Source organism: Myotis lucifugus, unplaced genomic scaffold (genome assembly GCF_000147115.1).
Source record: "Myotis lucifugus unplaced genomic scaffold, Myoluc2.0 scaffold_75, whole genome shotgun sequence".
NCBI lineage: Eukaryota > Metazoa > Chordata > Mammalia > Chiroptera > Vespertilionidae > Myotis > Myotis lucifugus.
The window spans coordinates 3,759,576-3,772,012 of NW_005871123.1; the positions used below are offsets into that span (position 1 = coordinate 3,759,576).

The 12,437-nt window shown below is 35.3% G+C and overlaps 1 protein-coding gene across 2 annotated transcripts in view; it reads left to right on the top strand.

Annotated features, from left to right (window-relative positions):
* Positions 1-7,449: 7,449 nt before the first annotated feature.
* The window catches only part of POU1F1 (POU class 1 homeobox 1), a 17,720-nt gene continuing 12,732 nt past the window's right edge, over positions 7,450-12,437 (top strand). The window contains exons 1-2 of one of the 2 annotated variants that reach the window (XM_006090544.1): positions 7,450-7,714; positions 10,716-10,865. In XM_006090544.1, coding sequence (XP_006090606.1) covers positions 7,573-7,714; positions 10,716-10,865 — 292 coding nt within the window. In that variant the 5' untranslated portion in view covers positions 7,450-7,572. The remainder of the gene's footprint in view (positions 7,715-10,715; positions 10,866-12,437) is intronic. The other variant, XM_006090545.1, reaches the window with a different exon arrangement.

The window sequence follows — 12,437 nt, forward strand, 5'->3', positions numbered from 1 at the left end:
TAAAGAACCTTGATTTCTGGATAGAAAAAGATTTAAGCAAGAATAAACGGAATAATCTGCATATCATCGCCGCTTTCATTATCAATAAAGAGCCACACATGGCATGCAAGACTGACGTGTGCTTTAAATAATGTCTGCTTCCAATGTGACTGAGTTACTTTTAAGTCCATATGGCTCTATAATCTTTTTCTTAAAAAACTGCTTTGAGTAAAATTTATCATCTTTTCAAAAGTTATGAGTTGTGGGAATACTACATTTTATTGCCACTTAGACTAACTGAATAAATTAATTTAGATTCATTTTCATATCTTGATGGTAATGCCCCCTCTTAATCCCCCCCTCTCTCTCTAATATATACATATATATATATATGTTAGAGAGAGAGAGACAGAGAAAGAGAGAGAGAGAGCAATAACCACATATTCTAATTAGTTTTAATGTGATTTGAATAGCAAGTTGGTGAAGAATAAATTATTAACAGAAATTGAACACATTGTTGAATAGAGTTAAATTATTTAGCAGTGTTAGTTCATTGCCATACAAGAAATAATATTGCTATTATTTATGTAATGTACCGGGTGCTAATACAGCCTTATATAGAGATCCAGATCAAGAGAATACTGTCGTGTTTTAAAGAATTACCTTTTCCTCCCATTTTATCTCTCAGAAACCATGTGACAAACAAAAAACCTATACAGAGATATACATAGATATAGATATGGAACTAGAACTAAATAAATCTCAGTATCAATATACCTTTTCCTAATACAATATAAGGCAGTATTATGTAACTTGCTCAGGCTTAAACAACTTGTATTCTCATATAAGCTCCACTACTTATTATATAGCTCTTGGTAAGTCTTTAACCTCTCTATGACTCAGTTTCCTAGTCTGTAAAATGGTACCTACCTCACTGCATTAATGAGATGATAAATTGAAATAATACTCATAAAGCACATTGATTTAATAGTCATAAATATTCATTATTATAAAAATTCACTTAATAAGTGCTAACATTTATTAAAAATTTATTACAAAGCCAGGCATTTTCTAAATGAAACAAGAATCAGTATTATCTTCATTTTACAGATAAGATAAACTGAGACACTAAAAGGTAAAGTTTACTTGCCAATCAGTACATAGCTATTAAGGTGTAAAGCTTGGGTTCAAGCCCAATTTGGCTCCAGAAACTAGCACATACTGAACCATTATGCTGTAATTTTCATCTGAAGCAAAATGTAGACAAATTAGAAAGCACAGACATGAAAAAGAAAAAAAATATCAATTCTATACTTGGAGATAAATAGGTTTGAATATTATTTTTAATAGCATTTTTCTGGGCTTATATATTGTCTTAAAATGTAATTATTCTGATAAAACTCAAACAGTGTATTTTTTAAATTATCCTTTGCTTACTTGGAGAGGAGGTACAGAGAATGATCCAGACTAATAAATATTCCTGACCAAGAATTCTACTATATTTTATTTCATTACCTTAAATTGAAGTAGATTTTTCTTTTATTTATCTGATAGTTTTCAGATTGTGCTACCAATTTTATTAGTATTTAAGCAATTATAAATAACATCTAGAAATCTAATTAATGTGGCAGCTTAAAATCTTGAGGAATTTTTAAGGTTCAAAAATAACAAAAAGCAAAACAAGCCAGCAAACAAAAAAACACTGGATGAGCGAGAATAAAACTTAAAATCATTAAGATATGCACAAAACAAAACATCAATGTATTTAGTTTATATATAAAATATTATATATATCAAAGTCCAACTACATTTAAAATATAAGCAGCAAATTAGAAAATATTTAATCATAAAATTATAAGAACAATAAAAATTAATATATTTAATATATTTAAAAAACACAAATTGATAATGAAAACTGAAGGGTGTTAAACAAAAGGACAAAATATGCTATCTGTTAATGAAATGATAAATACAAATAAATAATATATATATGAAATGTAGCATATTAGCATTGAAAATCAAAATTGAATTAATAAATGCTACTGTCTTATCAGACTAATAAAGCCTTAACATTTAGATTTCATTACTGACATTGAGAATGAAAAAAAAGTGTCAATTTTACTCTACTGGTGCTATTGTAAAATGGTAGAACAGCATCAATTACATACTAAGGAAGTCTTTCCAGATAATTTCTCAACACCTGCAAATGCCTGACTGCTTCCACTGCAAACCCATTCATTTACAAGTGTGGGCACAGGAACCATGTTGCAACACACCAATAGCCATAGCCAGTGAATAGCCATAGCCAATAAGAATGTTTCTCTCATGGTGTAGATTGAGACGCAGCAAGTAATCTCTTTACCTGGCTAAACGCTTAAGGTGTGATCTGGAAATCTGTGAGGTAGCATAAATGAACAATCAGCTAGGCTGTTTTGTAGAAAGTGTGAAAAATGAGAGACATGGAAAAAGAGTAAGAGAGTCAGAGAGATGTGGCAAATGGCTTTCCATTTTTTCTTCAGTCTCTGCCTATGGTCTGACCTTTTCTGTGAGTTCCAAGAAACCCCCGTATCTCCTAAAAATACACCACTGTTTTTTATTCAACTTGTTTCTGATATTTGAAGTCAAATCATAATAGAACAAATTATTTGAAAAAGCAATTTGGAAGACAAGCCACAGACTGAGAAAAAAATATGTGCAGAAGACATAACTGATAATAGATTGTTATCCAAAATATACAAATAACTCTTAAAACTCAATGATAAGAAAACTAGCAACCCAAGTTAAAAATGGGCAAATAATATGAACAGACCCCTCACCCAAGAAAATATACAGATTCCAAAACAAAACAAAACATGAAGGATGTTAGGCATCATGTACCACCAGGGACCTGCAAATGTTGATGAGACGTGGAGCAATAGGAGCTCTCATTCATTGCTGGTGGGAATACAAAATGGTACAGCCACTTTGGAAGACAGTTTGGCAGTTTCTTACAAAGCTAAACATACTCTTACCACACAATCCAGCAATTGAACACCTTGGTAATTACCCAAAGAACTTAAAAATGTGTGAAAAATCTCCACACAGATGTTTATAGCAACCTTATTCATAATTACCCAAACCTGAATGAAAGCAGCAAGATGTCTTTTGGTAGGTGGATGGATAAATAAACTGTGGTACATCCAGACAGTGGAATATTACTCAGCCCTATAAAGAAATGAGCTACCAACCCATGACATAACACAGAAGTAGCTTAAATTACTAAGTGGAAAAAAATCTGAAAAGGCTATATATAGTGTACATTTCTAAGTATATAACATACTGAAAAAGGCAAAACTATGGAGACAGTTTAAAAGATCATCAGTGGCAGGGATTAGGGAGGAAAAAAAGAATGAATGGATGAAATAGTGAGAATTTTTAGGGCAGTAAAACTATTGATATTACAATGGTTACAGTCATTATATATTTGTTAAAACCCATAGAATGTACAAGGGCAAGCTCTGATGTAAACTGTGGACTTTGGGCGGTAATGATGGGCAAACGTAGATTCATCAATTGTAACGAACGTGTCACTCCGGAGGGGAATGTTGACAGTAGGGAGGACTATGCATGTGTGGGGACAATGAATACATGGGGACTCTGTACTTTCTGCTCAATTTTAATGTGAACCTAGAACTACTCTAAAAATATCTTTTTTCTTTTTAAATAAAAGTAATTTGGGAATGGTTTCAAGAGCTTTAAAAATCTCATACAACAGCCCTCACTGGTTTGGCTCAGTGGATAGAGCGACAGCCTGTGGACTGAAGGGTCCCGGGCTCGCTTCCAGTAAAGGACACATGCCTGGGTTGTGGGCTAGATGCCCAGTAGGGGGTGTGCAGGAGGCAGCTGATCAATGATTCTCTCTCATCATTGATGTTTCTGACTCTCTCTCTCCCTGCCTCTCTGAAATCAATACAAATATATTTTTAAAAAATCTCATTGGACAAAATCAATAATCCTCATTCAAAGAATCTATCCTAAGAAGGGATATTCAAAATAATCTAAAATAGCTATCTGGTAAAAACATATTTTGTAAAAAAACCATTCTGGACAAAAAAGGTTAATTGTGTTGTTATTTATAAAAGTGAAAAGCAGAAAAAAATACAAAGACACAACAATAAAGAAATGGGTAAAATGTAAGAGATCTATAAAATTCAATGTTATGGTCTGACGGGTGTAGCTCAGTGGTTGAGCGTCGACCTATGAACCAGGAGGTCACGGTTTGATTCCCAGTCAGGGTATATGCCTGGGTTGCCAGCTCAATTCCCAGTGTTGGGTGTGCAGGAGGCAGCTGATCAATGATTCTTTCTCATCATTGATGTTTCTATCTCTCCCTTTCCCTTCCTCTCTAAAAATCAATAAAAACATATTTTTAAAAATTCAATGTTATGTAAAATGATGTGTATAAAAAGCTGATTTAAAAATTGATAATTTATTAGATTGTAGTATTAAGTGAGAAAGCTATAATGCGAACATATATTTCCTGACTTTACATAATTTTAACTGTAACATTCTGTTTGCATTTTACAGCACAAATGATTAAAAAACTAAAGTTGTTATTAAGGAAATTATGTGTATGAATTCAATTTTAGAATTTTAGGTAGCATGGCAATTCACTGGGTAGGGTTTTTTTTTTGTCCAAGGCAGGTTTTATAGTACTCTTCATTATGTACCATTTGGTTGGTATACTTTATGAACATATTCCAATGACTCTAAGTAATGGCAAAATTATTAGGGGGGATTTCAAGTGTGATTTTCTCTATGTATCATTTATTTAATTTTAAAAATATTCAATGCCCAATGAACTTATTTTTATTTAGTTTTATTAACAAATTATTTTTATAAATATACTGAAAAAGTATTTTTTTGTATATGTAAAGTCTGAAAATTATAGGAATTCTGCAAAGTAAGGCAATTATTTTTTATTACCATAAACTCTCATTAAAGAAGACTAATAAAGTTTTAAAAAATGGAAAAATATAAAATAAATTAAAAAATATTTTGAGGCAATATCTAGTGATTTGGACAACCTTATCTTTTTTCCTACAATATATCAACTGGTTATTAACAAAGTATTTAAGTTTCAGGTTTTTTGAAAGTGCATTCTCAATATTAACATTAAATGATCACAAAGCAACCAATTCCAAGTTATCTTGAAACAATACGTAATATAAAATTTCAAAAAAATATAATGAAACATGGCCCTTAATAATAATGTCATAAGTTATATCTATGCCTGTCAGGTTACTTCTGTGTGCTATTTTACTCCTAGTATACATTTTTAAAGTACTGCATTTATTCATTTATATATTGAAATCAGGATCATTGTAAAATCTTGATGCTGATATTTATCTTTGAATCAAGTGTTTGTGGCATATTGTGTGTTCTTATTCTAGTAATAGAGGCCTCGATCCCTCACCACCCTGGCTACGTCTGGAAGGACATTCGGATGGCCGATCGGTCGATTTGTACATTATGCTTTTATTATTATAGATAACGTCAATATATTCAATGTACAAAGTTTGCACCCAGTGTTACTGTGGTTACTACAGGCTCTGGAGCAGAAAGCCTAATATCAGAGGTTCGGGAACAGTTCAAGTGTAGTGAGGATGGTGTGGTATGTAACACATAGAGGTGTTGTGAGATTTGCATGGCATAACTGTACAAAGTGCCTAGAATCTCATTGGTATCTAGTAAGAGTTTACTAGATATTCATTTTAATGAGTAAATTGAAATCAAGGGAGAGCTACTATTGTTCATGTTCATTGTCTCTACAGATTGCTACCATTTTATTCAATATATTCCATTAATCCTATCTAATAAAGAGGGGATATGCAAATTGACAGTCATGCCATCACAAATATGGTGGTGCCCACAGCGGAGGCGGAGTTTCCATAACACAAGATGGCTGTGCCCACAGCGGAGACTGAGTTCCTGTAACAAGCCTTAATGAGCAATCAGCAGGGACCTGAGGCTGTGTGGCACTGGGCTGGGGCAGGGCACCTAAGACTGCGCCCCCTGCCCAGTGGGGCTTGATAGGGGACATCAGGCTGTGCCCCCTGCCCCGGCGCCAGGCCGAAGTTACCTCAGGCCATGCCCCCCACCCTGGCGCCAGGCTGGGCGTGCCCCCCACCCAGCAAGGCTTGACGGGGCAACTCAGGCCATGCCCCCTGCCCTGGCATTGGGCCAGGGGACCTGAGGCCATGCCCCCCGCCCAGCAGGGCTTGAAGGGGCACCTCAGGCCATGCCCCCACCCCAGTGCTGGAAGACCTGAGGCTGCATCCCCACCCGGCTCTGGGCTGGGGGACCTAAGGCTGCATCCCCCACCAGGCTGGTTTGACCGGGGACCTCAGGCTGTGCCCCCCTGGCTGGCAGGGCTTGACAGGGGATCTCAGGCCACATCCCCCACCTGGCGGGGCTTGACAGGGATCTCAAGGCGTGCCCCCCGCCCTGGCCCAGGCTGGGGGACCTCAGGCCATTCCCCCCACTCTGGGGCCAGGCTAGGGGACCTCAGGCTGCACCCCCGGCCCAGTGGGGCTTGACAGGGGACCTCAGGCTGCACTGCCCACCCTGGCACTAGGCTGAGGCTGCGCCCCGTTGACCCAACAGGGCTTGACAAGGGTGGGGCCGGTTGGGTCTGGATCTCTCCCAATGGGGGTGGGCCGGCTGGGTCTGGGTCTCGCACAATTTTGAGGCACCGCGGTGGACAGAAATTTGACTGTGGGTCCTGTGGCACGCCCCAGACTCTGACAGGAGGACAATTTTCGTATACATTTTACTAATTTTCTTTCATCTCTGACACTTCTATTATAGAGAAAGGGCAAATAGCAATATTAAAATATTTCCTCTAATTAATCCCCTTTTAATGTGCATGAATCTCATGCACCGGGGCACTAGTAATATTATAAAGATGAAATTGGTTTCCACAGATTTTTCAAAGGTGCATCATTTAGTGTGAATCAGTAGTTATATATTAATTCTCATATTTAGTCATCTATGCTTCTTTCCATTTAAACTTAAATATTCATAATTTCTTATAATTGTATAGTATGTTCTCTTGTTTTTTTTGTAAGTTTAATGCAAAGTTATCAAAAAAGGAAAACATATATATACATTTGTCATGTACGTATGTGTTAGTAACAAAAAGACACCTATTTTTCAATTTATTGTAACATTATTTCTTTGAGGGACACTTTTATTTAAGTTTATTTCTTTCTAAAAGGTCTGCATTACTGAAGCTGTCAGAAAAAGTTTCAGATTTCTCCCTTACCCTCAATCTATACCCAGAACAAGCTTTCCTGTGGGGCTTGGATTATGTTTGAGGTAGAAGGAAGGCAGTTCACATGATAAAGCAATACCCCTGGGAAAAGATGATTAACATGTATAAAGGGCTTTCCCTGCAGTATAAATACCAGCACGCGCCCTCTTGGCGCTTCAGAGCCTTCCTGATGTATATATGCAGGTAGTGAGATTTGAAACAGCCCTTTGAGACAGTAATAGAATAAAACTCTGATTTGGGGAGCAACAATTCTCCTAATTTTTCTCCTCACTGTGGGAATGAGTTGCCAACCTTTTACTTCGGCTGATACCTTTATACCTCTTAATTCTGAGTCTTCTGCAACTCTGCCTCTGATAATGCATCACAGCGCTGCCGAGTGCCTACCAGTCTCCAACCATACCACCAATGTGATGTCTACAGGTACTGACTCCAATAACAGTCTGCCGGTGGCTGGGCCTAAAGATTTCAGAATGGATGCTTTGGCTCTTGTTAATTTAGATATCTTTGCTACTTTTATTTTTCCTTTCAGTTTCATATGTTTAAAGTTAAATATTAAGGATATTGAAGAAGTCAAAATATCTAAGAAATTTTTCAAGCAATATTAGTAAGTGTTGTAATTTAACTTATTTTTGGTTTCATTGTAAAGATATGTTTTTTTATATAAGTAAGCAGTAAATTTGGCTATTTTTAATCCAAAAATCATTTTAATTGGAAGTTTATGGATACACAGCAAAACTAAAGAAATAGTCTAAAATAATTTAGTGTTTTAAAGCAGTAATTTTCTTAACTTAAAAATTTGTTTTTTAGATTACATTTGCTACTATTATAAAACCAGCCAAATACTTCATCGTGAACACAACTAAATGATTCCTAATACCAACAACAATGGATTTCAAAGTATAAACTAATTAAGTAATTTTAATAAACTTACTTTTAGCATAATTCAAAATTCAAAAATAAAAACTAGAAGCAATATATAACCTTTAGAGCCCAGGAACTGAGTTATGAATAGATTTCAACCTCTAACCAAGTTTTAATATTTTCTTTACATAACTTTCTTAAATAAAAATTAAACTTGGAAATTCAAATAAATTATCTTGAACACAAATAAATATGTTTTGTTAATGCATAATTCATTCTTTAATTATATAGTAAAGTAAGTGTTTTAAAATAGAATTATAAATAGACTAAGTCTTGAATACATTTCTTCTATTAAATAGCAATGTGCTATGTTTATTTTCCACTTGTTTTGAAAGCAATCTAAGTAGGGAAAATATTATACATTTAGAAATCAAAATTTGAGTTGATAAATTTATATTCTGATTTAAATGACTTAGGCTTTATATTATAATTAGTAAGATTTCAAATATATATGTAAATTCAGCATTAATCTTCAGCTGTATTTTAAAGAATATAAAAACTACATAGCTAGACTTTGGCAAAGTCATTAATGTTGAAATCTTTTTCACCTACCTAATATTCTCATTATTTAACTTGAAAGGTAATAATGGAAGTATAGTGAAACATGTTTCTTGAAATCATAAAAAAATATTTTTTTAAAAAATTTGTGCTATAAAAATTTAAACTATCACTAGCTAATTGTATATTTTTAATAATATAGTTTTCTATAAATAGGGGCTAGGAGAATAATATAATGTTTGTTTAATTTACTGTGTGAATATTATTTCAGAATGAAAATAAAATTTAGAATTGAGGTAATGATTTAGCAAGTTTAGACTCAAAACCCCATTTATTTTTAAGATGTATTTATTTTTAAATAAGTAAGTAACATATTTAATAAGTTAGCCTATCATTTATCCAACTGCTCAAAATCAGAGAAACAAAATGTATTTAAACTTTATAAAGTAAAAAAATATATGATGAGTAAAAATGACCTAAATGTATTTTAAATGATAATAGCATTGAATTTATATTTTCATCAAATCATAATTATTTGTCCAAATAAGTATTTGAAATAATGGTTATAATAATAAGAGCTCATGTTTTGTGTTTATTTGTTTAATTTTGTAATGCGGAGCAAGGTTTGTGTAATAGTAATGTAAAATGACTTTAGTTCTTTCTACGTGTCAATTGTAAAGTGGGAATTTATGCAGATATTTTAAAATATTAAACATTGTTCTATAGTTAGAGAAAAATGATTTATTTTTTAGGAGACCTGATGGCTTTAATTACTAGATAATATTTTAATATTTTCAAAAGATCCAAATTCCCTACTTTTTAATATCTCTTAGATATTTGTTCAAGAAGATATGCCTATACTATATTTATGAAAAGCAAATGCTATATTCAGGATATGACGGAGGATAAGAAAATTAATTATGTGAAGAAACATTAATTAGTGTGAATATTCCCTGGTTTTAGTTATCTTGTTTTTTCATGTTTAAAGCTTGATTTTAAAAAGTTTAGTAATTTAAATTTACTTTCAAAGTACACATTGACTCCATGAAGCATATAACTACTTATGAACAAGTTTGTGTGTATATAGTAGGTACAACCTTTATAGACATCACCACTCAACAATCAACTTATTTTTTTGAATAGTTTTATCATTGGAATGTCAAATTGATTGTGTGGATGCAGAAACAGATGACCTCAAGGTCTCAACAGCAACATGAACACATTATACATTGTAAACAGAGTTTGCACAAACCTCTAAATTTAGTGGGATTTTCATGATTGTATAGAATAGGAGCTTAGTTGCTGTGCCATTTCCTCTTTGATGGAAAAAATATGTTAGCAGAATAACCAATATAAAAACAGTTCAAGAGTCCATTTCTGTAGTCTTTCTTCCAGTGAAAGACTTTATAATACCATTTTACACAAGAATTTTAAGAGACTATTCCTCTAGTCAGTTTGTTATGATGTCTATATTGGATGAAGCTTGAACAAGTTCTGCAACTCTCAATTAGCCAAGTCCAAACTGGTCAGTCATCCCCCTCACAGAGCATAGGATAGTCAGTAAAGGCTACTGTCCACTGATGATTTTTTTTATCTCACTATTTGACAATCTTTAACCAACCCCCAATTTTTTTGTTTTGTTTTATTTTGTTTTAAAATATATTTTTACTGATTTCAGAGAGGGAGAAAGAGAGAGAGATAGAAACATCACTGATGAGAGAGAATCATTGATTGGCTGCCTCCTGCATGATCGCTTCTGGGGATCCAGCCCGAAAACCGGGCATGTGCCCTTGACCAGAATCAAACCTGGGACCCTTCCGTCTGCAGGCCAGAGCTCTATCCACTGAGCAAAACCGGCTAGGGCACCCCCTAGTTTTAACTTCCTCAGAGAACTTTCCCCAAATGAAAACAAACGATTGTCGTGTCAATTTAAGAATGGCATAAATGTGTATTTTTGAAATGAAATGAACATGTCTTGAATCATCATACATTTTCTTACCAGTCCCATCTATTTTGTCTTTGATTCAAACTTCTAAATGCTTGCGTACATATTTCCCGGTGACAACGTTGGAAAACACAGCAACAGGACTTCATTACTCTGTTCCTTCCTGTCATTATGGAAATCAGCCATCAACCTACGGAGTGATGGCAGGTAAGAAAAGTTGTCTTTGTATATGAAATTGAGTTTGGGGAAACTTAGATGAATTTTCTGGTCTAAGAGAATCTTGACCTGAAAGTTACCTACGTTTCTTTTCTGGATAAATAAAACATCACTAGATCAAGACTACTTACTTACTGATGCTTGTCTGAGGCATTGATAGCATATTTATTTTTATTTATTTTTTATTTATTTATTTTTTAAATATATTTTATTGATTTTTTACAGAGAGGAAAGGAGAGGGATAAAGAGTTAGAAACATCAATGACAGAGAAACATCAATCAGCTGCCTCCTGCACACCCCCCACTGGGGATGTGCCCACAACCAAGGTACATGCCCTAGACTGGAATCGAACCTGCGACCCTTCAGTCCACAGGCCAATGCTCTATCCATTGAGCCAAACTGGTTAGGGCGATAGCCTATTTCTTAAGAAAGGGAAACATCTGACCAAAGGGATCCACTCATCATAAAACACGTGATTTAATTTTAGGTTATGACCAAAGAAAACATTTTAATGATTTTATATTTTAATGATTTAAATTCTTTTTGTACGCCAATTTTTTAGACAATCTTTGATGTTTTGTATTTATTCCTGCTATGGGAGAGAAATATTATGGGTGACAATAAGCTACTAAAGCTCTATGTGAGAATATAAGTGTATGTGTGTACATGTGCACACATGTAAGACTGAGAAAGAAACTTTAGATAAAAAAATTTACCAATCTATAATTTCTCAGTTTAAAACTAAATAAAACATGAAAACTTTAAATTAAAGTATTTCAGAACTATTAGCTTCTCTTCAGTCTATGAAGCAGCATTCTGAATAAGTTAGTATTGTTACCTTATGGTAAAATGAAGACTGATGTTCTTAAATACTACCTGTAAATTCTAATGTCTCTTTTGAATTATTAAGAAACTAGAGGCCCAGTCCACAAAAATTTATGCACTCAGGGGGTCCTTCAGCCCAGCCTGTGCCCTCTTGCAGTCTGAGACCCCTCGGGGTATGCCCACCTGCTGGCTTAGGCCCGCTCCCTGGGGGAACGAGCCTAAGCTGGCAGTCAGATATCCCTTTGGCAGCCCGGGAGCCCTTGGGGGATGTCCACTTGCCAGTGGGGAGCAGGCCTAAGCTGCAGTCGGACATCCTTAGCACTGCTGAGGAGGCAGGAGAGGCTCCTGCCATCACCACTGTGCTGGTAGCCATCAGCCTGGCTTGTGGCTGAGCAGAGCTCCCCCTGTGGGAACGCACTGACCACCAGGGGGCAGCTCCTGTATTGAGTGTCTGCCCCCTGGTGGTCAGTGTGTGTCATAGTGACCAGTCATTCCAGTCTTTCTGCTGTTAGGGTCCATTTGCATATTACCCTTTTATTATATAGGACTAGAGGCCCGAAGCACAAAAATTTGTGCCCTCGGTGGGGGGGGGGGGGTGGCCCTCAGCCCAGCCTGTGCCCTCTGGCAGTCTGAGACCCTTGGGGGATGACCACCTGCTGGCTTAGGCTCGCTCCCCAGGGGATTGGGCCTAAGCTGGCAATACAGACATCCTCTGGCAGCCTGGGAGTCCTGGGGCA